This window comes from Desarmillaria tabescens, assembly GCF_030435595.1.
Source record: "Desarmillaria tabescens strain CCBAS 213 chromosome Unknown EV420scaffold_16, whole genome shotgun sequence".
NCBI classification, from domain to species: Eukaryota; Fungi; Basidiomycota; class Agaricomycetes; order Agaricales; family Physalacriaceae; genus Desarmillaria; species Desarmillaria tabescens.
Window position 1 is genome coordinate 845,130 of NW_026848315.1, and position 24,853 is coordinate 869,982.

The window sequence follows — 24,853 nt, forward strand, 5'->3', positions numbered from 1 at the left end:
AGAGACTGACGTCCAGGAGTCTTGATCCAGTCGACTCGAACCCTCTGCAACCCATGTCCTTAGTTGTCTTGCTCAGTGAAATATATTGTTCTAATCTACGCGAGATTTCGGTGATCTAACGAGCACGTCCGCCATCAAATATTCTCCAGCAGCACATATTCCTCCGGACCACGCGAGCAACAGCGATGCAACTACGAAGAAACTGATTGTCTGGCCAATTTCCAGCCATGAACCTGAATAACAATATGAAGAAAGTAGAACGAAGAGAAAAAAATGTGCATTTACCAGTATCCGTGACGTTGAAGAAGAACATCACGGTCATGCCTAGATTATGCTTCAGTTGCACCGCCAGATTGAAGATGTAAGTAACACTGACCGTCTGTTATCATGAGAGCATTGAGAAAAAGGGCGAATGGAGGGAGATCCAGCTGGTACGTCAAGGTTGCAAATGCCACAGACAAGATGATGTATGGCGCAACAATTTTGAACAGCTTGACAGAAGGTCAGTGAGATGCATAGAAGGCATGTATGACGAGCTCACCAGCAGTGCAGACATATAGAATGGATTAAATATTGGTATCAGTCTATACACCGGGGACAAATAAAACGACCTGATCGACGGCAATGGTCAGGCAAATATTCAACCAGAATACTTGGATATCAATGCAAATACTCACGAGACGGAAGCCACACTGTAAAGACTTTAGAGAACATCGAAGGAGAAAAACTGTATGACTTACTTTCCCGTGCCAAAGAAACCAACCTGCACGAAGAACAAAAAGAAAAGCACTATACGCAAATCATCCGCCTGAAAGCGGTATACTTCGGCGTTGTCCTGTTTAGAGCGCTGTGCGTTGCGAAGCGATGTCTCCACTTCAATCCAACACAGAAGGGTCATGCAGTACGCAATATAGAACATGCCCTCGACGCTTATGGAAAGGATGACGAAACACGGCCCAAACCCGAGGAAGTACATCAGAATCTGCGACATAGGTGTAGAGTGCTTCACCCGAGAGATGAACGGAAGCAGTGAAGACATAGCTGTACATTATCGATATGATCAATCACTATCAAGGGAGACTAGACGGCAACGTACATAACACGATCCATCCAGATATTTGATTCAGTAAGGGTAACCCTGTCTTGGCTTGTAGACATCGTACAGAGCTTGCGGTCACGATCATAGTGATCACGATAAACAAGCACTGATAGATGGTTAGTGACTACTGAATGGAATAGGAAAGGGCTTACTTGTGTGTAGAACACCGAAAGCAGCGACCTCGAGGCTGATCTAGCAAATTGTGTAATCGTAAAGGCTCCAGTTAAAAGGATGCCTACGCCGCCCAGTAATCTATTACATATCAGTAATGATGAGAAATTACAGAGAACGAAAACACCACTCACATCGAAGACAGTGTCTCCGTCTTGTCTACACTAAGTAGCGGGAAAATGGCCGTGATGAGACAAGAAGCCATCCACAACCATTGAGACCCAGCAACCTGGGCTCTTTCTTCAGAGGACCAGAACGCGGCAGGCCACACAAAACCAATTACGAGGAAGCCAACGCTCCAAATTGATCGATGTGTATAAGCGACCTTTAGAAGATGAGAAGTCCGCAACGAAATGGGTCACAGTTGTCGGCACTCACCACCATGCTTATCAGTGTTGCGAATACGAGGCAAACTCTTGAAATGGTCATCCAAGCATGCTGTCGTGAAACATTAAGAGCTGATGGCTTTAACAATGGGAGTATTTGTGATAAGAACCGTTGCCAAAAGTAACACGGGAAGGTAACATATAGATAATATGTCCAAGGCGCCCGTTCTGAGAAGAAAAGTCCCCAAAAACTCGCCAGCACAACGAAAGCTGTAGCCGTTATGACTGGCGACTGTTGTGCTACCGGGAAACTCCCCGGTTTGAAAACAAATAAAGATGCGTACGCTGCCCATCCAGCATAGGCAATTGTAGCAATCGTTCGCAGCAGTGCTCGTTCATATGTCTGGAGGTAACGAAGACCTTCAAGTCCAATGGTAATGAGGTCAAGGGCGGCGGCACGAGCGCCGTACCAGTCACTTTGGAGTATGAGGTGCTCGATTTCTTGTATTGCTTCTATCCTGCGTGGATTTCCGGACTTCGTCAGGGCTTCTAATGGAGTAAATGCTCTGTAGAAGTTCTTATGTCTTTTCTTGATTTCTGCTTAAGTCTGTTAGTCACGTCGCTTGACATAAATTCATCCTTACCATGCTGAATTCGATAGTTCTCCAATATCGCCTTGTAGCCGTTCTTCAGTATCATCGACAAGTAGATAATGGCAGGACCAACCTTTGTATTGACTAAGGCGGCTCCTGCAAGCGATTGATCTCCGTTTCTAGGAAGCAAGTAACCAGGCCGTGTAGGATCTGCGTCAGGTAAGACGCCAACGGAATTCACGGGCCAGTCAATGCCTATTAAAGTAGCCATGAGAGCAGCTATATCTGCCTGTTCAACATCCCTTCGGTATAGATGGGTAAGTCCCCAAGGTCGTGAATAACCGTCATGGGAAGAAGGAATTGAGTCAGAAAGAGGTCCACGGATTCCTTTGCCCCAAGCAACGAGGGGTGTTCGCGTGCTATCAGGATCTGAATATAGTCGATTTAATTAGAGATTGCAAATTAGAAACGGATGACGAACTTCCATCCCCGTGGTTCCCAATGACAGACATGCCATGATCTGCAGTGAAGATATAGCTTGTCTCATTGTCTTGAAAGAAATCAGAAATCAATTTCTCGGTCTCTTTCACAATTCCATCGACGACCTGAATATTATGCATATACTCCTGGTACAGCTCATCAGTGTCAAGTAACACAACAATCAGGCTCCAACTGACAAGTGAATGGGGCCTGTATGAATGTCCTGTCGTGTCCAAGCCCAAAAGATGCAGGAAAATCACGACCTTATCCGAGCGGAGTTGATGATCCAAAGTAGGATTTGTAGTGGCATTGCGAAAGAGATCACGCAGGTTCTCAAGGACCCACAAGTCGAGCTTTGTCGCATCTAAATAGGATTAAGTTCAGTCCATGAGGTTCACTAGGCAAAAAGAAAACCTTGCGTGAAGTCTTCCGCATCTTCGTCATAACTCCATTCCTTCACTACTCCAAGAACTGCACCACGAGTGAACATTGGTAAGATATCTGGAGACCCGAAGGAATACGTGTGACTTGACTGATTGAAGACGGAGTCAAAATCGACCTGAGGGACAAATCAATTCTTTTCTCTGGTAGGGGATATGGGAAATAATCACTGGGTTCGTCTTCCATCCCTTTGAGAATATCAGCCTTGGTTGTACGGAGATTGTTAAGAGGACTTGCCTTGGCTACAGCAGATACATCTTCATACATTCCGCCTTCAAATGCTTTCAGTATGAAGGTACAACGCTGTGTAGAAGACACGTACCAATAATTGCAACATGTCCTGGTCGACTCTCAGTAGGTACACGAGTATGGGATACGCCAAAAGCGCCTCGGTGTTCGATGATGGAGCGTATGTGGGGCGCAACGACTTCGGGTGTATTGGGGAATGCAGAAAATCCGTTCGGTTCAAATAAAAGGTCTGCCCGCAGACCGTCACCTGCGTAAAAGATTTGAGAAATCTGTGTTAGCTCGAGAAGAATACGTCGACGTACCAACAATGAGAACGAGTCTTTGCGCTTCCTTGTAATCAACATTGAAGCTTGACATCCCATGGACAACAGGACTTGTGAAATAGCAGTCGAACACAGAATAAATGAAGATAAGATGGAAAAAAAGGCCAATGATAAGGAGGTGTGCGACATTATAGCCCGCCATTGCCGATAGAGTTCTTCGGTCGCGTCAAGATACAAGGTCTTGAGCAGGACGTGGAAGGAAATGAAGACCCTAACCTTAGGCCGAGTTTGTCCTTCGGCACTGCGGACCGAGCTGAACTGGCAGACAAAAACCTGCAGTGGCGGGCCCGGACTCTCACTCCTAATTACGAAGTCAGAGTTGATATTTGCAAGATCCCGTATACAAACTTTCTGGGTAAATAATCCTACATTAGTTGATGAATGCTCCTTGTACAACGTTGCTCATTTCCTTTTCATTTACCTTTGTTACACATGGAACTTGATTTCCCATACCCGAACACACGCATCCGCACCAGCACTGACCAGCTTTCCAATCTTTCCATCTCCACTCTCGACCCAAAGAACAGCACTGACACCTCCAGGCCCTACATTCTTCAGAGCAATGTTCTTCATCGGCTTCTCGACACTCCAGATATACACATGAGTATCCAAAGAGCCAGACGCGCAATGTTTGGAATCAGCAGTCCATGAAAGCGAGTTGACTCGAGCGGAGTGGAAGGACCATCGGGAGGTCAGCAACTAAAGACATATCAATAAACTAATCGAGTATCACGGAAGCACAATTAACCTTCTTTTCCGTCACATTGAACAAGGCAATTCTGCCAGAAGACTACGAAACCATTAACACGGTACCAGACAGAGTTATTACCACTTACATCGCCGGAAGCTAGGTATTTACCGTCAAGCGAAAAACTAAGAGCACTTATCACTCCCTTATTTCCTTCCAACAGACCTCCTTCCTTTAAGCTCCTCCCGTCCCATTCATATAATACAACCTTTTGCTAAACCCAAAGTCAGGGGCAACAAACGGCACAGGAGCAGTAGACTAACCTCTCCTCCAACAGCAACGAGGTTGCCCGACGCCGCCACAGCAGTTGGCGCCGACTTCGGCGTTATCTCAAACACTTTCTGGTTAGAGCGGATAACCTCGACGGTGTTAACTTCAGCCACGAAGACTGATGAATCTTCTGCGACCGCTATTCCCTTCGGCTGTGATGCTGTTGACAACGAAGTCGGCCTATGAACAGCGATTAACGACTGTCCATGAAGGAACTGAAAGCTACGAACGTGAACTTTTTGCCATCGCTAGCTATCTCGCGTACTCTATCGTCAAACCCGACAGAGAACACTTTCCCGTCAGCCGAGGAGGTAGCCAGTGCAGTAACAAAGTTAGAATGCCCTTCACCCTTCAATGGGATAGATTCCGCAGATGCTATTGAGTACGACAAGACGTGTCCATCTGCCGAACCTGCGAGGAACGTTCCAGCTGAGGAGGGAGATATCGCCGTGATAGCCTTCTGCGGTGCCTAAAAGGGAATCAGAGGTTGTCAAGAGCCAGAGAGAAAGAGTTACTGTTATAGTTTTCGTTGACTTGTCGCCAACTCTTGGATCGAAGACATTGAGATCTCCCCCGAGCGACAGCGAGACAATCCCTGTCTCGGTGCTCCACGTATTTCCGACCTGTTGGTTGTCGACACCGGAACCAACAGTCCATGTTGTAACAGATTTACGCGTTTCAACGTCCCCTGAAGTAAGTGTTAACGGGAAATTCAGACAATACCAAGACCTCTTACACAATTTGACAGTGCAATCGGCAGATGAGGTGACAAGGGACTTGCTATCGGCACCCCATGAACAAGCCATCTGAAAAGGGTGTTAAAAGGGAGAAATATAACTATTATTTGAGATTCACGATGGTTCCTTTATGGGGGCTATCAGTAAATTCGTTCGAGGTCTCTCCTGTTTTGCCGTCGTAGATGAAAATCTTGGCGTCTGATCCGACGCTAGCAAAGTGGTCTCCAGATGGAGCATATCTGACATCTTGGACGAACTTGGTATGCGTTTTGATGGTCTAAGTCCCGCCATTCAACAAAGTCTGGAGATATCCACGTAGCTCATACGACCAACCTTGTCGTACTTGTACGGAGCTCCTTGATGGAATACAATGAGATTGTCGTCCGCAGCAGTAGCAGCTCTAAACGGTCGTTGGTGCCGGATGGCAACAGCATTGATGGCCTAGGGAATGTCAGCAATTTTCATAATTGACAATGCGACATACCTTGGAATGACCGATAATCTCTCCTGTAGACGATCCAGTATCCATCATGAAGGCATGCCCGAATCTAACTCGTATTTCACGCGTCAGAGCGAGCAGGCCCTCATAAAGAAGACCTACTTCTCTCTTCCATCTCCAACTGCAATAATTCGCTTGCTTTCTCCATCCCATTCTAGATCATTTCTGTGGGCAACACATTAGATTACAGATGGAAGGAGAACACGACGTACATGCGCCCAGAAATGACTTTGTACTCTCCTTTCAGGGTCTGGTCTTCACCAACGGTATCCCAAACTCTGACTGCGACCTCCATGTCAACACTTCAATATTTCCTAAAGGACAAGTATCCATACCCGTTCCCGCTGCATCCGCAGACGCGCAGTAGTATCCCGATGGCGATATACGAGCAACCGTAGTATTCTGGACATGACCTGCGTATGCAACAGACAGGCCTGGATTCTACAACACAACAACTTGAATGTGTTTGTCATCCATTGAGAGCTTTACTGACGTTCAAATCGCGTATCTGCACGTCTAAGGTCATTCAAGCATTAACCCTGATCAGCATCGATACGCACGATGACGGCCCGGCCATTGGCATACACAACCTTTCCTTTGCTTGAACTGAGCTTCGTAGAGACGCCACGACTGGTAGTGGGATTAGCAGGGTAAAGCGCGAGATTCTTGAACGACATGGACGGTGGCGACGCGTGCGGTGATGGTGGTAACGATACAAGATCAGTGTTCCCAATTTAGTCTCCTTTCTATTTCTTACTGCTCGTCCAATTTGATGCTGCGACTACCTCAAGCTGGCTGCGAAAGCAGTCTCTCTCTGGCTGATTGAAACGTTTCAATGTCGAAACTGCGGCGGTGGTGGCGCTAATGGAATATTCGTTCCCAGCAAATTCTTTAAGTTCTCAAGAACCTCCTTTTCACTTTCATCACATTACCAAAGCGCCTGGTAGACGATAGATGATACAAATAACAGGAATTGCTAACAGGCAACGATTGCGTACTCCTGATCATCACTAACTCCACTTTAGATGACGAGATCTCGAGAAGCCGCCATCGTTCTACGAAGTGGAATATCCGTCGTCGAGATGTCACCCCAATTCTTGCTACAAGTTCCTGCCAAACACAAATTCCCAAGGGGAACAGAACTCATCACGTCCACGTAAAAAGTCGTAAATAGTAAAATACAAACATCTCCACCATCAAGAGAACCTAGGGTGCATGTTCCTTGTTGCTCGTCTCAGCAACAACTTCCTCAGCAGGCCGAATATGCCCTTCGTCATCCATTCGCGCCCTGTACAGATGTATCAGATCAGCGACAGTACGCACGCAGAAGATTTTCAAACAACGTACAGAACTTCGTCATCAAGGTCGGTATGGTTTTTCACCCGTAAAATGAGCATCGGCAATGCAAAGACAAGTCCTGAAACCAGCAACACCCAGGTGGAAATGAAGATATTCATATACGGAATCTTCACCGCATCAGCACGCCAAATCCCCGCCGCACCTGCCGACTGAAGGGATTTGTAAAACCCGGCAAAGAACGCTAGCTTAGACGGGTCATTCGACATCGCCCCCATAAGCCAATAAGCGGTCGTTTGCCACATCGCGTCGAGGATACCACAGAAAATATAAAACACAATCCGGCCCGCATATCCATGGTCGTAGATATCCATTTTACTGGCCTCAGGTGGCACGGTCTCCCTAGTGTACTGCTTCTGGTAGAAATATCCCCAGATGTGGACTACGAACACCATGAGGAACAGGGCGGTCCAGCCGGAAAAGGCCCGTACGCGACGGCTAAGGGATTTCCGGTCCAAGAGTAAACCAATAAGGACGGAACCGACGATTTGTGAGATCCAGTAGCAAACATTATTAAGACCACGCGCACGGATACTAAACAGGGCGCCATTAAAGCCGCTAAATTCTGTGGATGGTATGAGTTCATTGGAATGAAACTAAAGGTGACCAAAAAACTGACGCCATGTATAGAACCAGTTGGAGACAAAGAACATAGGAAAGAGAAGTACAATCATAGGATCCGTTTTGAGCGTTATGAAAAGACCCATAAATTCGGTTTTCCACGAAGGCTGGCGGGGAGTAGTAACCTTCGTGCCGTCGGAGCGTATCATGCGGTTTGGGTTCACCATTAGCAACGGGACCAGAACACCGATGAGGGTAAGGATCAGGAAACCAATCTGATGGGGGCGCTCATAAGATGTTATCGTGGAATGGACAGAAAGAACGCACATATGTGCCATTATCAACAGCATTAGCCTAACAAAGCAAATGAACATCCCATCAGTGCAAGAAAAAGCAAGTAACATACCGTTGACTTCCAATTTCTCCCTGCCGCTACGGACGCGCCGACGACGCCGCCCAGGTTGAAAATAGACCAAAAAATACCGATGAACTTGCCCTTCTGCGCCTCCGTCGGATATGCCATCATCAGTGAGCCTTGGGCGGTCCAAAGAAGACCGGCACATAGCCCAAGGACGGCGCCTGCACCGACGACAAAGCCACCTGCATCAGAATGGATGTTCATCGCCCTGAAACCGTCAATTGGTTATTGGTAGCTAGGCAGACGACTCGGACACTCACAAGTAAGATCCGATGTACAAGCTATATCCCATAGTTCCAATCAAGAGGGTAAGTTTTGGTCCGAGAAAGTTGTTAATAGAGCTTTGAAGAATGAGCGCAAGTTGCAACGCGACATAGCATGTACACACCCAGCGAAGAATCCCATGGCGGCGAATGTTGAGTAGAGGGCACTATTTGCGTTGGAATTGGTCTCAGAATCGACCTGCCCGCCTGCTCCCAATCCAGTCAAGGCATTGAATAGCCCTATTAAAATAGTTGATGATCAGAGATGAAAGGATTAACCGGCGACATACCAGGTCCCATGAAGCACACGACCCCCAACATGGCGACCTGAAGGAAACTAAGAAAGTAGCGCGCCTATGAATGCGAATGACATACCTGGGTGACGGGATTCATGTAGAACCCCTTGAGGCCTGTTGGTTGCTCGTAGATCACTGGGTGAGGACCATGAACCTCGTCGCTACTATCGTAGGCCTTTTCGTGGTCGACAGCCGGTTCAGCCATAGCAAAGCTTGGTATGAGAAGGTGGGGCACCAACAGTTAATGTAACAGACCGGTGGTTATAAGTACGCCAGCTGATAAGTAGGAACGTATAAAGGCCTAATCAAAGAAGCCCCAGGAACCATGAACTCCATCAACACAAGATAGAGACAATTTTCGGATCACGCTAGAGACACAGACGAATTCGAATTTGGAAGTGTATAAGAACCTTTGAAGAGGTACGGTGACCGCCCGACATTCATCTATCTTTCATCTTGGTGAAACGGACGGAGTGGAAACTCCATACAGATTCCAGACTGGGATCACGGACAGAAAAAATGAAGATGCACCGCCTCAAGGAGTTATAAGAATACGTCGACATCGGCAACGTTGCTGACCTAGCGTCCGAGAGCGGGAGAGAATGAATGTAGCTGCATATTTCGTGACCAGATGTTCCTGATGTCCGTATGGTGCTGAAACTGATCTCCATGCAAAAACATTGTAGGCTCACAGATATACTGTTCGTCAAGGAGAAATAGCCAGAAGATAGTCCGGAATTTGAAACGTAGCGGTGCCACCGGTGCTAGTTGATCCAACACATGGACAGTGGTTAATATTAGTAGCACGGCTACTGAGTCGATTGCGGTCGTCTTTTCTCTAAAGTGTTGCGTAAGTTCGTTTAGAGATTGAATGTTGATACCTAGACTGGAAGAGTTCGAAGGTCCGTGACGCGTTCCCGAAGACGCCATCGATAGCTGGTACTTTGCCCATGACTCCGGGATATCCTCCGATCCCCAAGGTTCCATCGACCTACAAGCGATTTTGATAATTGCGATGAATAGAGATAAGCTTGGTATCATTCACCTTCATGTTTCTTCTAATTTCGTACGTATTGATTCGAAGCATCCTTCGAAGACTCGAAGTCTAGGCATCGTCCTTTATAGGGCACACCGTGGCGCTCGCACCAATTTCACGTGGACCGTCAGCAGGAAATATCATCATCATAGTATTCGTCCTCGCCGTCCGATGCCTCCACGTTGTCGAGTAGTCACTGAAGCAGGTACAGCCAAAAGGGCCATTGTTGTTCCGTGAGCCGCTAGAGTACAGCCACAGCCAGCCACCCGCTTCGTCCGATTTCGTGCGATGAAAAGCTTTGCTCCGATACTCCGTGTTCATCCGTTTTCTGCTCGTCTCCTTCGTATTTCAACGTGAGCTGTCTGCTCGACGTCGAGTTCCCACCATCATCTCCTTTTATCTCTTATCTATCTACCCGTCCCTCTTACATCACAGCAATGGTCTTCGGTCCTAGAGTCAACAAGTTCATGTGCGCTGATTCGACGTGGGCTGGGCCACGAAGACTGACCTGGATTGGCTCTTTAGACCCTACCTCTCGCTCGGTGTTGCTACGGCAGCCTTCATCTTCCAGACGTGCGTCTCTGTTCAACCTCTGATGGGCGTCAGCTCGTTGACGACGATGTCTTACTAGGACGGTCTTGTATCCCTGGCACCACGAACTAGACGACGCCTTCCACAAGCTCAAAGGCGAGCAGGCGAGAATGCTCAAAGATTTTCACGACGTGTGTCAATGATGCCGTTACCCTTTACAACCGGCTTATTAACGGCTTCTGTAGATGAAGCTGAAACGTTTTGATGAACTGGAGAGGAAGGTCATTGGTGTCGAGAGACGGCAAGTAAGTTTCCTTGGTATCTGCAGTGCAGCGTATCAATTCATCTCCCAACAGGATGTCGTAGAACAGGCGGCACGACACCTGTGATTGCTGTTGTACCCATAGATGTAGAGGTAAGTACGCTGAATCGTCCATGCCCCTTGTCTCCGTTCAGCCATTCTTCTTTTACTTTCTTTGCTTTTCTACTACTCGTCATGCTGATTGAATCTCTTGCAGTACATAACCTATTTATATAATACTGCGCGGATTACAGCGCTTCTTACACTCCCGACCCTAATGGCTCATCTACGAACAATTTTCGATCTACGATATTCTACAAGCTCGGGGACGACAGTTTTTCTGATGTCTAGAGCTACTCAGTATGATAGAAAACCTGCAAATGCATGAAAGGCCATTGTTGTCGCAATTCAATGTACCGGCAATTATCTATGCCGATTGCCGGTGAAAACATGAGTTATCAAATGTTTGAGTAATGAGGATAAGGTCAATTTGAGGTCAAACACAGATCTTTTTCAGGCGACTGTGGGTAACCCTGAGGACTGAGATTTGATTGAAAGGATGAGGGGAGGAATGATGAGTGAAAAATTTATACGGAATTGCGGTCCGAGGGCCGGTTGGCTGCCGAACTTTCGGCCGAATTTCCCGTGAGGAGATTGTGTGGCACAGCAAAGAGCGCAAAAGATGCCATCACGAAGGAACGAGGAAATCATCATATCGCGGATAATAACCTTTCCATCGCTTATTATCCTGGCAATCTTCCTTCGGGGTGTTGCAGCCTACCAACTACCTCTAGGTGTCGGTGACTTTCGATTTGACATACCTTTATCACCTCTGTAGAGCTTCACTTTTACGCTGCTGAAAAGGTGTTCTAATATAACTTTGCAGGGTTAGCGTCCCATGTAATATAATCACTACGACGGTCTCCTTAGCTCGTGAGACATTGTAGCAGCATATGAAGTCGCGTGCAAAGGGGTCAAGGCTATACAGTAGTACGACACGACTGTATGTCCCCTCCCCTTCTCTTCATGTACCATAGATAGTGACTTGGCATCAGGCATTGGTCAAGGCTCGAAACGTCCCGTACGTCATTTTATCAAAGGTTTAGTTCTCAAGTTTAAATCTTATATCAGTGGATATTCTGGCACGGGTGGAAAGCCAGCGACCACAACCCTTGGAGAAAGGCGGGCTACCAAACATGCTGTTGCATGGGGCAAATGGTTCGATATGAATCGGGGTAGTAAGTATCAACTTGCTGATAAGAGTTTTGTCCAAGTCACTGATAACCATTTGTTCAAGCGTGCATACTAGACCCACGGGCCGGATAGATATTTCGGCAGAATTTTCATTCGATCATATACTCCAGTGCGTTAGAAAGTTGTTTGTCACAATCTTAATGACCTAAATAGGTGCTCGGAAGACTCTCAAAGCTTGCCGGAGTCGAGTTGTCAAGTTACTGAATCGGGACGTATGTGTGCGAACCAGTTAAAGCAATGATCATGTCGATAATCAGACGCCTTCGGGCGAGCATACAGATTACAAACATTTCGTGCGAACTTCATGTTTTTACGACAATGACTCGCAGTGCAGTCGGTCCAGTGCACCCATGACAGCTAGGAAAAACTAAGGAACGTCGGAACGACGGACCAAAGAACGTCTTTCCGTGTGCTTTCCGGTGGTACCTCAGTGCCGGCGGTCAACTCGAATCTGTCAAGTCCTCACTCAATACCACTCGTTCGCCCCCAGGTGTGTAGTGCAGGTCCCATGGCGCAGCATGGCAAGTATCTTTGGTATAGTGCCAAACTTCAAAGCCACTAATAGCCCTTCCGAAGCGGTGCGGGATTTGAAATGCGATAAAAGGCATTTCATCTGTCGAAAGCAGATCGGCCTCGAATGCAGGCTATTTATATTGAGGCTGCATGACTCGGATGAAGTTTCCCTTTATCTTGAACGCATCGATTTGTGAAATTCGCAATCATGGTGAGTTCCAGTGCGTCGGACTACTAGTCGTTCATGTTATTCACATCTTGTGTAGACTTCGTCCAGTCCCGTTGATAGACCTGTCAATGACTTGGCGAGCTGCCAGGGTACAAAGATTGAGGAAAAACCCGAGAGCGCAGGGAAGCTTCCTATTTCCACCAGTGCTACTTCATGTGTTTTCCCCGAGGGAGGACTCCAGGTGTGGATGACTGTTTTGGGAGTGTAAGAGTGCTACTTCCTGTTAACTGTCTGGCGTGGGTTAATATCTGTCCAGATGGATCATCCAGTTTTCTACCTTCGGGTATGTGCCCTTGCACCCGCCATTTCATCGCCTTACGTTCATATCTCAGATACACAAATGCGTATGGAGTTTACAATGGTCCGTCCAGATGGCACGACGAGAATTGCTGGTGACGTTTGATTCCAGATTTTTACATCCGGGAATACATGGTCAACAAATATGCATCATCTCAGATGAGGTGTGTTTGAAAATGAATTCTTGTTAAAAACACTCAAAGACATCCTATACAGCTGGGTTGGTAATGTGCAGCTGATGTTAGTGCTATCTGTTGGTCTGGTCAGCGGAAGACTCTATGACACTGGTTACTTGTATGTCCTAGTCACTTATTACCTTCGTCATTGCCTGATCTAACTTGTGTTTCAGCTATCACCTCATGATCGGAGGAGGAATATTGTTCATTTTCTGTCTCCTTATGCTCTCTTTGATGCAACCAGGGCAATATTATCAGATCATTCTTGCTCAAGGGATCGGGGCAGGTTTGGCGATTGGATTGATGTACGTCCCCGGGATCAGCGTGGTATCTCATTATTTCCAATGCCGCCGCTCTTTTGCGATGGGAGTCGCGACTTCAGTAAGCTGTTCTTTCACGAAGAGACACCATCAGGGTAACCTTCCCTAGGGCTCCGGCTTGGGCGGTGTCATACAACCCATAATGCTAAACAAACTGTTCCACGGACCCGTGGGGTTCCACAATGGCGTCCGCATAAGTGCTGCGTTCAACGCTGGACTGCTGCTCATAGCCATAGCTTTGGTGCGAACGCGATTACCGCCGAGCTCAAAGAAGGAGGGAAGTATTCTTCTAGACATGAGTCATTTTTTCCGAGAGGGTACATATGCTACGACGGTCGTAGGGTACACAGAGCACAATCAGTGAAGGCTTGCACGGTCTTAAATACACTTACAGGACCATCATCACTATCTGCGGCCTATTTTTCCCTGTCTTTTTCTTACAGTTAAATGCGATCAAAAATGGTATCAGCTCGGACGTAGCATTCTATGCGGTTGGTTTTTCTTAACGCCAAGTGCCGCTCGTCTCTCACAATCTTGGTAGATACCGGTAATGAACGTATTCACAGTTGTTGGCAGAATCGTCTGGCCAGCGATAGTCCCTTGGATTGGGATATATAACGTCATTATTCCCTGCGTCGGGATATGCTCGATCCTGATATTCTGCTCGATAGCAGTGAAGACTGTTGCTGCAACGTTCAGTTTCGCCACGCTGTATAGTTTGTTTGCGGGGGGCTGTATGCGTGACCATTCTTTGCATTGTATTCATTGCTCAGGCTTCATAACTTTAGATATGGAATTGTTTGCACCGATGGTAGGTTCACTAGCCCGGAAAGACTCAGAAATTGGGGCACGAATGGGAATATGCTTTACATTCACTGGTAAGTAGTAGCCGTTGAAAAGCTACCCGACCCTTTAGTGACGTAGCCTATTTGAATTGAGGACTCGGCGGACTCGTTGGTGAGTATTCTGCTTTCCGGGAAGAAACGATTCTTTCAAGGTTCTAAGGTTTCTTGCAGGAACTCCGATAGCTGGCGCCCTCGTGACGTCGTCTTACACATGGTGGAAGCCTATCATGTTTTCAGGCCTATGTACAGCTTGTGGGGCTCTCCTTTTCGCATGTGCTCGATTTGGCGTAGCCAGGTCTAAGAGTACTCAAAAAGTGTAGGTCGATGATGATGATGATGGTATCCATTAAAGTGTCTCGGACCCCTTTACGGGGTCCACGTCGCACTACATGAGCTCGTTTCTCTACTGGTACTAGGCGCTACGGCGTGAGGGTCCTGTACGTATGTATCATAACTGTATGTATTATATCATAAGGAACGTTTGCGTTGTAAACTAGCATTGGGTTCTTGTGCATAAGGGTGGGACATCAGGGAAGAGATGGGTTTCCATGCAGCACGCTGCAGCTGGTTGTTGAATTGGTTGGTCCATTTGTTCGACTCGGAGGTGTGGCGTTTCTGGACTAGGGTGTCGCATTTGGAGTGTAGCTCTTGGTCTGGGTGGGGTCTGTATTAGTTTATGTTATTGGAATGAGTGGATGTGATCAAACTGTCCTCGTAGTCGAGGGTGGGAGAAGGCGCCTGCGACGCGGCGCATGCCTGAGGCACTCGGCGTTCCGCTGTGGTCCCCAGGTGGCTACGGGGGCGTCTCGTTCTCGTTGTCATGTGCATTGAAAATTGGGAATCGGCGTGTGTTTCGCACGTATGTCAGGGTGTGGGTGATGTTTTTGCTTTTGCTGGCTAGTAGGTGTCGGATTTGAAGGTTGCCGATCTTCGTACGCTGTCTGAGCTCCTGACGGTGGTGGGTATATTCATCAGGAAAAAAAGACCTTTAGACATAGCGATAAGTAGCATCTGTATCTCCTATTGCAAATGCGAAAGGTCCCCTTTATGTAGCGATCGTAGCCACTCACTCGGACCTCTGTAGCACGTCATAGCAATAGATATTAATTGGGCACATGTACAATAGCCCTCTGTATTCGTACATATAATGCTCATCCTACTACTATATTGATACAGTAGAGCTATTTCGAAGTATCGTTCATCACATTTCAGGGTATGGTGCAATACTATATCATTCTATTGGAGTACGGGTAATTGTAAGTTATTACCAATTCATTCCACTGCCTCCTCGGCTTCACCTTCCGCTTGCGGTTCCTCATCAAGCGCCACGGCCATTGCCTTCATTTCTTCGTATGCCAGGTCCCTCGCAGAATCAGACAATTTGAGAGGTGCTGCTGGGGTCTGAAGGCCTGCTGCTCCTGCTTGTTTCCTGAACAAGATGTCAGATATGTACACAATGCTTTGTGATCAGTAATCACCTTGCTTTCGTATACCAGGCCTTCCGCAAGACTGTTGTCAAGTCTGGTGATATTTCTGCCCACTCCTTCACGGCAGGGAGATGGTGTTCATGGTAGCGCACACTAGCCTCAGTTTCGTTGAAGATCAGCGCCTTGTAGCTCCCAGTAGACCATTCATTTAAGCAGTGTTCAATCTGGCCAATCAAGATATCATTAGACGGTGAGATTGAGGCAAACGAACATCGAGGACTGACCACAGTGAAAATGAATGCCAAGGCTGGAATGGGAATCGGGTTAAAGCGATCAGGGAATGCGAGTCCCGGAGCATCTTTGTTGTAGAAAAAGGCATGACTGATGGCGTCGAAGAGAATCAGACTATTAAAATAGCCCGTGCGTGTAGTAGCATCCTGAAATGTAAAACATGATTATGCTGCAGTGCATACACTCTTCAGGTTTACGCACCTTGTAGTAGAAGCCAAGTGCAGTCATGAGCTCTATACATTTTTGCTTGTTCTCTCGGACAGTGTTTTCAGATTCGGTGCCAGCAACAAACCCATATGCAGGGCATATGAGTGGTTTGATCTGGTCCCTCATGAAGCTTCGAACACGCACACCATGCTTTCTTATCTAGAAGAAGCATCAGTAGAAGTATCTGAGTAAAAAATTTTGAATTACCAGTTTGAGCATTTCATCGCTAAGCTTGATTGGTTGTTCGTCGCTATCAAATCGGATGTGCCACTCCTCTTGGGCCCAACTCGACTGCATATCCTCATCTGGACACATGCTGATGGCCCCAAGATGTCCTTCATACCCACGCATAGCCTTGCACAGCGCTGTCTTTGTCCGGCCTTCATAGTGACTGAGTTTATCTCCTTTGGATCCAGTAATCTGAGATGGTGGAAGAAGCGTAGCAGCAGGTGCAGAAGGATTGTTCATCAGAGGTGTCGTAGAGCTGGTCGGAGGGTCTGAACCAACAGGGGGCAATGATGGTGGCGGTGCTGCTGGAGTTGCGGTCATGTCGTCACTGTGTTGAGACTCTCCACCAGTAACTTGAGTGTGAGGAGTAGTGAGTAGAGCACTATGAGGGGATGAAGATGGTGAGGCAGAGGGTAAATGGGGAGGAGAAGAATGATGATTGTGAGAAGTCATCATCGTCGATTTCCCATGGTAGCAAATATTGACCTCATCACCGTCAGGCACAAATGAGAGTCGAGGAATAGTTGCTGTTGGTCATGCGGCATCTTTGGCATGAATTCTTGGAGGCTCAGGAGACTGGGTACCTTTTGAACATAGCTAAGAGTGAATATGAGTGTTACGAAAAGGTGCCAGAACAAGATAACAGCCTTACAGATGTTGGAAAAAAGTGAGACGAGGACTCTTCATCATCATCAGAGTCACTCCCATGGCCAATGAAATTGTCTTCGCTTTCGCTTTCTGGAGGTGATTGTCCATGAAGTCATTGATAATCATCATAGTACTGCTGTTTGCGACGAGCCTCAGTACCTAGCAATGAAATTAGTACTGAGCATCTACCAATGAGTGACATACGGTTGGTATTATTGAGAAGGGCTTGCTGCTGTGCGTTACTCCTTTGCGAACGGGCTAGCTGCTTTCTCAGTTGAGCGATCTCTGCATCCTTGCTGGCTTGATCTGTATCCAAGTCTTAGTTAGAGATCATTCAGACTAAAAGACGTACCATTTGCTGCCTGCTTCTCTGTGAGAGCACGGTTTTCCTTGCCCCGAGTGCGGTTGAGCAGCTGGACATTGCCACTGAGATCATCACGGCTTTGACGAGACTTCTTCAATGCAGACTGGCCATCTGTGGATGACCCGCCAGATGTATGGGACCGCTTGGTCATGGTGAAGAGCATGCAGATGGTGGTAGACAGATGAAAAGAGTCAAATGTCAAAATCTGAGACAGTCAACAAAAAAAACGTGACCAAAACACACGATCGGTATCACCATGGCGGGACTGGCCTCCGCGTCTGCCCACTCACTGTCATCATGTCTGGCAAAATCTTCAAATGTCCTGTTTGCAAGGATCAGTTCACCTCTCGCTCCAGCAGAGGCTTACGCTCGCACCTGTCAGCAACCTCATGTGGTCATATACTCGATGAGCGGAATGCTTCAGTCACCGGCAAAAGAAAGAAGCCACAGTCAGCTACAAAACAGGCTGAAGAGCATACCACATCACCATCTCTTTCAAATCCTGAGGAGCTTACCTTTCCGCCTGATCCACCCTCACCTGCATCTGATTTTGCACCATCAGAGATGGCCTCACCATCAAAGCGATGCCGAGTCACTATTGAAGATGTCGAGGATGAAGGTGATACCCCACCATCTTCTTGGAGTCATGACAGCCTTGTCTTTGTGGATTATCCCGATGCTGGTGCTGAGATTGAAGGTGCTGGAAAGGGCGAAACTACGTTTGAAAGAATTAAGAAAGAGAAGCAGAAGCAAGGAGAAGAGATGTGGGCGCCTTTTAAATCCTGTGAGGAATGGGAGCTTGCATGATGGCTGATGATGTCCGGGGTTAGCCAAGCAGATATAGACAGGTTCACAAAGCTGGGAGTGGTATGATTTCAGCTTTTGATGTTAACAAAATTGCTTACCATGTAAAACCAGATCCGAGACAATGTCAAACCATCGTTTAAGGACAAGCGCACCTTTCTGACTAAGATAGATGAGTTGCCATCTGCATTGGGTACTGAGTGGAAATGCGAGGAATTTGAACTAGTTGGAAACGTACTCGATAAGGATGGGACTCCCATCATGCAGACCATCGAGTTGTGGAAGCGTGATCCACTTGCATGCATCAAGGAGCTCATGCAGGATCCCCGATTCATGAAACATATGCGTTACGCACCGGAGAAGATGTATACGGATGAAGGGATGAAGAACCAGGCGTTTGATGAGATGGCGACAGGCAAATGGTGGTGGGCCATGCAGGTACGTATTCCTCATCAGCATGACCTATCGCAAGATCCTAATATTGGATGTAATCAGAGACTGTTGCCAAAGGGAGCAACCATCGCAGCGATCATCCTTTCGTCCGATAAAACCCAGCTCTCCACCTTTAGTGGCGACAAATCTGCCTGGCCGGTTTACCTTACCCTTGGCAACATTGATGCATCTGTCTGAAGGAAACCATCAGAACAAGCCACTATTCTGATAGGTTACATACCCGTATCAAAATTAGAGTGCTTTACCAAGGATCATCGATCTGTAGAAGGATATCAGCTGTTCCATGACTGCATGTGGGCACTCCTAAAGCCTCTCGTCGAGGCTGGCCAGAACGGTGTCGAGATGCTTTGCAGTGATGGAAGGACACGGCTCGTGTTTCCTCTCCTTGCTGCCTACATGGCCGATTATCCTGAGCAGTGTCTAATAGCCGGCTGTGGAGAGCGACAATGTCCGAAATGCACTGCTACCTCAAAGGAGCTGGGTGATCCATTGCACTCAGTACTACGTGACCCTGAGAAAACCATCGACGCACTCAAAGCAACACAGACAGGAAATAACATGGAATTCAAAAACCTCGGCCTACGCCCAATTACACCCTTCTGGATGGACTTGCCACGATGTAACATCTTCCATTGTTTCACTCCTGACCTTCTACACCAGCTCCACAAGGGCGTCTTCAAGGATCACCTTGTCAAATGGTCGACGAAGGCTGCAGAGGCGACGAAGGCGGAGGTTGACCGTTGTTACATGGCTATGCCATGGCATCCTGACTTATGCCACTTCAAGAAGGGAATTTCGCTTGTCACGCAGTGGACAGGAATGGAGTACAAGAATATGGAGAAAGTTTTCCTAGGCACGCTGGCGGGAACAGCAAAACCTGATGTCATCATTTGTGTTCGTGCTGTGCTTGATTTTATCTACTATTCCCACCTTGAACTACACACGGATGAGTCATTGAAGAAGCTTGAAGACTCATTACACACCTTCCATGCCCACAAACACATATTCGTTGATGACGGCATTCGCGACCACTTCAATATCCCTAAAGTCCATTCAATGGTTCACTACTCTGTGATGATTTGGTCCCATGATGTCACAGGAGGCTATAATACTGAGGCATCAGAGTGACTTCACATTGATTTTGCGAAACGAGCGTACCGAGCATCAAACCGGAAGGGATACATCCAGCAAATGACAAAGTGGTTGACCCGACGAGAGGCAGTGCAAAGGTTTACCTGATTCCTAGACTGGGCTCTAGAAGGTGCAGGTAGGGATAAAGTTGACGATGTAGACGTGGCAGATGGTGATGAAGAAGCAACGGCACAGGCTGAGATCAACACAGAGCTTACCAAGGACACTAATGGGGATCAGGTCACATCCCGTGTTAGCCTACAGCATGGCAAATCAACATACACTATACCCAAAAGACCCTCCTTCACCGGCATCGATATAGCAACTTTGGAGAACCAGTACGGGACTCAGCAGTTTGTTCGCTGTCTGGAATTTTTTCTTCATGACCGTGGCTTGCTCAAAGATGATTTCTGGGATGCTCGGCCAGCAAAATACCAGGTGTACAAGCGCTTCCAGATCTGTATACCCCCAGTTCCTGAAGTCTCGACAACTGTTACCCTGGATGTCATTCGTGCATCGCCACCTCACACAACAGGGACTAGGAGGAAAAAGTATGTGCCAGCTCAGTTTGATACAGTGCTGGCACGGCGAGACCTGCCATTGGATAAGAAACAGGACCTGGACTTGTTAGGAGTGAATGGTGTGTTCTAACTCTTCATCGCTTGCCCGTATTTAAATTCTTTGCAGGTCTTCATGTTGCACAAGTCCGTGCTATTTTCAACCTTCCTGAGGAACTTGGCAGCTTCCCACATCCACTAGCATATGTCAAATGGTTCACCCCTCTGTGGCGCGTCGATGAACACATGCAAATGTTCAGGGTGGAACGGTCTATGTGGAATCATCTTCGGAATGCATCCATTATTCCAATTACATATATCTCCTGCAGTTGTCATCTTATACCATACTCAGGACGTATTATGGACCCTACATGGACGAGCGAGAGTGCTATGGAAAAGTGCAAGTCCTTTCATCTCAATATGTACCTTAGACACATTGATTTTGTCTTACTACGCTTAAAATGCAAGATTTCTGCAACGTGATTACCACCGCACCAAACCAACAGCTTTTCATTCGCAACATCTACATGTCATGGTCTAGCACCATTATCAACCTCTACTCCTGACTCGTTATCCTGAACGTAGTCAGCATGCACAGCAACATCCCGTACATAGTGGAGTATGAGGTGAGCGTTGAAGAGATGCATACGCAGCGTAGTTGTCTCAATGTCGGAGAAACGACCGCGATGAGCACTGACCAGGGTGTCCGTCAGTACCTTCGACACTTCGGCAAGCCGGTTAAGCATAAAATGGGTGACCATGGGTGGGGGGTAAAGGGCAGCCTCAAAGGCATCATCATGGAAATGCGGTGCAAACATGATGGTGGGCGAATCGAGGTCAGGCAGAGTGCATGGCATATTTGGCGGGTTTGGAAAGGCAAGACATTCACCTGACGAGGGTGGTAAGGGGTAGGTGATGTCGATAGGCTGGCGGAATGGCCCGCTCTGGAATCCAGCGACTGTCTGGCGTGAAACAGTGCCCGCTAGCACTTGAAAACCATGGGGGCTAATAATAGAATCAGCTTTAACACTGGAGGTAATGAATAGTACATGCACCTTGGGCCTTTTCCCTCCTTCTCCTTCATATTGGACATTTTCTTGTGTCGTGGCTGTTGGTTGCACAGAAGAAAACGGTGATTGACCCTGGATCAAGATAAAGGCATCACGAAGACAAAGAACAGGCCAAATATGGAGTATGTGGCATGGGAAAATTCACGTGTTTTGGGCAAGAGACTGGTAATGATGTCATCACCAGTTCTGAATGAACATCCTAACTGGTGATGAGGTCATACGAAAGCCTTCATCCGGCTTCTGGTGCTCAATGATGTTATACTGCATGAAATTCATAGAAATCTGGTTTAAAATGGCTAAAGGTATGAAGGTTAATTTATACTGCGAAGTATTAATATATACCTTTAAGACCTGATGTCATATGACTATAGACAAATACGGAGATCAATCCCGGCAAGGTACATAAGGTACTGACACTACCGATCCTACAGAGATTTGGCAGAGGTCTACAGAGATTTTCCGTTTTTCCTGATGTTTAGAGCATGTAAGGAGGTAGTGGGTGACAGTTTCTGGGACGCCGCAGTTGGGGGAGGCTGCAGTGTTGATTCGGAAGAGGTGTGCATTCAGGCCAATGTGCGCTGTTCGAAGCTGTGTGAGAATGCTGGCCTCTGGCCGTGACAGGGCTCAATATGCTTTCTGCAGGCTGGAGGGGAAGGTCTTCATGCCGTCTATTAGTTTTGTGAACCGCTGATGAGCCTCTAGGCTCTGTGCGCTCAGAATTCGCGGATTTATCAGGCTTTTCTACATCAGAGCACAGCCATTGATCTTCAGGCACTTTGATTGCAGATCCTGATTGATCAAATCCCATCATTGATCCCAGCACATAGCCACCCCACCTGAAATAACTCAGTCCTACCTGATGACGAGTTAGAGAATTATTTAATTCGCAACAGTCAGCAGTGGTTTAGAACTTACTAAGACTGTTTAATTCGCTAAGCAAATCCCTTGGATTGCTTGGTAAACTTGTTACAAAGCTTGCTTACTTGTGGTGCAATGCACAGTAATGCACAGTCCTTGTAGCCTGCGGATTCAACTGTGCTCAACTCAGCATTGGTAAGGAAGGGTTAATCATGTCTTATTACTCAGTAATTAGTTCGCTTGTGTTATAAATCAACACAGCAAGGAATACTGTAGCTTACAAACCTTTAATTCGCAAACTAGTATAAAAAGTAGCTAACTAATTAGTTAAAAAAGCGAAGAAGGGAGACCCCAGATTATTCTCTACACTTACCTTCGATCTCTAACACCTACACCCTACAACATACACCCTTGAAGTAGCGCAATAAAGACAATTTTTGCTGCTAGAACTTCATCTCGAACCTTTATTTCTCTAAGCAATGGTGAACCTTTAATGGTTACTTGTGCTTACAACCCATCCCTCTCTTCTACGCAAAGTAATTAGGAGTCCCACCACTAGGAAACTCTTTTATTGCTTTGCTTCGCAAACAAATTCGCTTGCTTCCGCAGCTAGGGGACAGCGTTTTCATCCCTCCCATCAATGCCTTCTCTTTCTCGCAGCCAGAGAAAGTCTCGTCGAGTATCAGACCAATCCTCATCACTTCGATTCAACCTTACTGCACGGGTTTAATAATTCGCTACAGCCTCTGGGTTCGCAGCTAGAACTTGGACGGCCTCTTTGGAGCTCTTATTCGTTGCACTCGCAGCTAGAGTTGCAACAGGAACAAGGTATAGTCCTTGTCCGTTTACTGATTCGTTTTAGGGCCTCTTCTAGGATCCCTTTCCCAATTACTTCCCTTCCTGCGAATTTTATAGTTCGCTACCGCCCTCTACGCTACTAGTAGAGAAATTCCTTTATCTTTCCGAACTTAGGAGGCTTTAGTCACCGCACAGAGGTGCCCCGACTAGACTCGCTAGAACCATCCTTCAGATTCCATGTCTGTTAGCACATACCGCACTTAGGTTTTGTGTTTCCACCCACAGGAGTCTATAGGTTCATCACCGTGCTTTTGGGGAAGTCTGGTATTCCACTAGCCATTCTCTTGTTATTTGCTTGGTCTTCGCTGCAACCACTACCGCTTTGCTGTGAGGGATTGGTTTGGAAAGGATGGTGCACTTATCAAATAGCGGTGTTGAGTTTCTTTCTGCTGCCATTTTCACCTCCCAGTCCGCTTCTTCGTTGCCATCTATCTTTCTATGTCCTGGGATCCACATCATCGTGATCTCCAGCGACCGACATCTCTTCCTCAACCTCTCCAGCTGCCGATAGAACTCCTCCAGTAGGTGGCGTCCTGACTTTGTTATTCTCGTCTTGATAGCTAGGAGTGCTGCTTGTGAGTCGAGCAGTATATGCGCTTTGGTCAGCCTTGGGTCTGATCCTAGATGAAGGTGGCGGAATACTCCCCCATTCGGGGCGGACTGTTTGAATTGCCATGCGGCCGCCCCGGTTCCCGCTTTAAATGCTGAGCCATCTGTGAAGATTTTCTCCGTTGATGTTGGAAGCTTCCTGTACCGTTCCTCTGCCTCATCCTTGCTTGCAGCAATGTTGAATTTGAGGACGTTCTCTAGCGGTGTTGGGATTGGGGTTCTTCTGATCTGTTCGAAGCAGGCTGTGAGCTCCGGGAAGGCATCAAATAGGTTGTGAATCGGGGACTTGTGATACGAGGCACGTGTCTGCATCGTTGTACCGTTCGATACAAGGGGTGAGTGGTAGGCAAGGTGCACAATCGAGCGGCAAATTTGAATGCGGCTAGATTCAAGCGGTGAGTCACTGGGAGCAAGTTAGCGTGTATGTCCAAAGCCTCAGTCGCTGTCGACCTCAGCCCGCCCACCGCTACCCGACACGCCAGTCTTTGCGGTTTTGCAAGTTTTGTAGCAAACCCAACCGAGCCCTTTCTCCGGCTTTCACCCACCCGTACCGGATTGTACCACACCCCGAGGCCATAATCCATCCTTGGAGCGACGAGACTTGTGCATAGCCGGCGTATGAACCTATGTGGCATCCCCGAGGCCGAGCTTGACAGTCTCGTTAGCGCCACCGACGCTGCGACTCCCTTCCCTGTAGCATATAAGTGTAGGTCGGTAGGTAGGGTTGTAGTACTTCAAGTGAATTGCAATAACTCAAAGCACTTCCGCCACAAAATCATTCTTCCATACTAATCGATACAAAAACCTACAACAAACCACGCTACAAAGTACCGTCCAAATGAAGAGATTCCCAAGAGATGTCCAGCATCCTACATGCCACCCAACACTTCTCGACACATCGGGCAAGTCCGACTCCTTATCAGCCACTTCCTCAAGCATACTTCATGAAAGGCATGTCCACAGCTCGGACTCACAGCACCTTTATCAGCCTCCTTGAACTGCGCTAGACAGACTCC

General features: G+C 47.3%; 10 protein-coding genes across 10 annotated transcripts; 3 read left to right on the forward strand and 7 right to left on the reverse strand.

The window, feature by feature from the left end:
* Positions 1-67: 67 nt before the first annotated feature.
* Positions 68-3,893, reverse strand: EV420DRAFT_1334217 (Phosphatidylinositolglycan class N-domain-containing protein). Its single transcript, XM_060468847.1, has 19 exons — positions 3,662-3,893; positions 3,433-3,606; positions 3,348-3,382; positions 3,281-3,298; positions 3,084-3,228; positions 2,867-3,033; positions 2,671-2,815; positions 2,323-2,618; positions 2,241-2,271; positions 1,649-2,193; positions 1,405-1,595; positions 1,252-1,351; positions 1,097-1,205; positions 741-1,041; positions 678-692; positions 542-611; positions 377-491; positions 286-324; positions 68-233 (listed from the first exon to the last, which is right to left on the reverse strand). Exons 1-19 carry the CDS (start codon positions 3,822-3,824, stop codon positions 91-93), a joined length of 2,802 nt encoding a protein of 933 aa, XP_060331230.1. The 5' UTR covers positions 3,825-3,893; the 3' UTR covers positions 68-90.
* An 87-nt stretch (positions 3,894-3,980) lies between these two features.
* On the reverse strand, positions 3,981-6,854 carry EV420DRAFT_1334222 (WD40 repeat-like protein). Its single transcript, XM_060468848.1, has 15 exons — positions 6,497-6,854; positions 6,430-6,444; positions 6,272-6,377; positions 6,149-6,218; positions 6,039-6,101; positions 5,922-5,985; positions 5,771-5,878; positions 5,556-5,714; positions 5,437-5,506; positions 5,216-5,388; positions 4,931-5,169; positions 4,694-4,880; positions 4,519-4,644; positions 4,431-4,472; positions 3,981-4,381 (listed from the first exon to the last, which is right to left on the reverse strand). Exons 1-15 carry the CDS (start codon positions 6,611-6,613, stop codon positions 4,109-4,111), a joined length of 1,812 nt encoding a protein of 603 aa, XP_060331231.1. The 5' UTR covers positions 6,614-6,854; the 3' UTR covers positions 3,981-4,108.
* EV420DRAFT_344354 (MFS general substrate transporter) lies at positions 6,806-9,152 on the reverse strand. Its single transcript, XM_060481784.1, has 9 exons — positions 8,910-9,152; positions 8,825-8,861; positions 8,660-8,774; positions 8,532-8,612; positions 8,260-8,479; positions 8,181-8,207; positions 7,912-8,128; positions 7,284-7,857; positions 6,806-7,224 (listed from the first exon to the last, which is right to left on the reverse strand). Exons 1-9 carry the CDS (start codon positions 9,033-9,035, stop codon positions 7,143-7,145), a joined length of 1,479 nt encoding a protein of 492 aa, XP_060331232.1. The 5' UTR covers positions 9,036-9,152; the 3' UTR covers positions 6,806-7,142.
* Positions 9,153-10,076: 924 nt separating this feature from the next.
* On the forward strand, positions 10,077-11,042 carry EV420DRAFT_344305 (uncharacterized protein). Its single transcript, XM_060481783.1, has 7 exons — positions 10,077-10,219; positions 10,302-10,335; positions 10,392-10,439; positions 10,498-10,588; positions 10,643-10,702; positions 10,754-10,812; positions 10,916-11,042. Exons 2-6 carry the CDS (start codon positions 10,304-10,306, stop codon positions 10,784-10,786), a joined length of 264 nt encoding a protein of 87 aa, XP_060331233.1. The 5' UTR covers positions 10,077-10,219; positions 10,302-10,303; the 3' UTR covers positions 10,787-10,812; positions 10,916-11,042.
* Positions 11,043-12,241: 1,199 nt separating this feature from the next.
* Positions 12,242-14,726, forward strand: EV420DRAFT_344574 (major facilitator superfamily domain-containing protein). Its single transcript, XM_060481785.1, has 14 exons — positions 12,242-12,473; positions 12,529-12,676; positions 12,732-12,898; positions 12,951-12,977; positions 13,027-13,055; positions 13,104-13,155; positions 13,208-13,285; positions 13,341-13,548; positions 13,597-13,829; positions 13,882-13,978; positions 14,029-14,221; positions 14,276-14,365; positions 14,427-14,444; positions 14,504-14,726. Exons 2-14 carry the CDS (start codon positions 12,674-12,676, stop codon positions 14,650-14,652), a joined length of 1,344 nt encoding a protein of 447 aa, XP_060331234.1. The 5' UTR covers positions 12,242-12,473; positions 12,529-12,673; the 3' UTR covers positions 14,653-14,726.
* Positions 14,727-15,604: 878 nt separating this feature from the next.
* On the reverse strand, positions 15,605-16,938 carry EV420DRAFT_1679726 (uncharacterized protein; the record flags this gene model as incomplete). Its single annotated transcript, XM_060479200.1, has 5 exons — positions 15,605-15,761; positions 15,811-15,983; positions 16,044-16,196; positions 16,252-16,416; positions 16,465-16,938. The coding sequence occupies 5 exons, from the start codon at positions 16,936-16,938 to the stop codon at positions 15,605-15,607; spliced, it is 1,122 nt and encodes a 373-aa protein (XP_060331235.1).
* Positions 16,939-18,061: 1,123 nt separating this feature from the next.
* EV420DRAFT_1629457 (uncharacterized protein) lies at positions 18,062-20,925 on the forward strand (the record flags this gene model as incomplete). The annotated part of the gene is made up of 7 exons (XM_060476091.1): positions 18,062-18,281; positions 18,336-18,364; positions 18,416-18,739; positions 18,797-18,892; positions 19,064-19,878; positions 20,026-20,525; positions 20,573-20,925. The coding sequence occupies 7 exons, from the start codon at positions 18,062-18,064 to the stop codon at positions 20,923-20,925; spliced, it is 2,337 nt and encodes a 778-aa protein (XP_060331236.1).
* EV420DRAFT_1541753 (uncharacterized protein) lies at positions 20,923-21,595 on the reverse strand (the record flags this gene model as incomplete). The annotated part of the gene is made up of 2 exons (XM_060473127.1): positions 21,498-21,595; positions 20,923-21,447 (listed from the first exon to the last, which is right to left on the reverse strand). Coding segments are annotated over exons 1-2 (506 nt in total), but the record flags the coding sequence as incomplete, so codon positions are not given.
* A 1,644-nt stretch (positions 21,596-23,239) lies between these two features.
* EV420DRAFT_344741 (uncharacterized protein) lies at positions 23,240-24,540 on the reverse strand. The gene is made up of 2 exons (XM_060481787.1): positions 23,452-24,540; positions 23,240-23,394 (listed from the first exon to the last, which is right to left on the reverse strand). The coding sequence occupies exon 1, from the start codon at positions 24,147-24,149 to the stop codon at positions 23,469-23,471; it is 681 nt and encodes a 226-aa protein (XP_060331238.1). The 5' UTR covers positions 24,150-24,540; the 3' UTR covers positions 23,240-23,394; positions 23,452-23,468.
* EV420DRAFT_1245813 (uncharacterized protein) lies at positions 24,242-24,526 on the reverse strand (the record flags this gene model as incomplete). The annotated part of the gene is made up of 1 exon (XM_060466688.1): positions 24,242-24,526. A coding segment is annotated over one exon (285 nt), but the record flags the coding sequence as incomplete, so codon positions are not given.
* Positions 24,541-24,853: the final 313 nt, after the last annotated feature.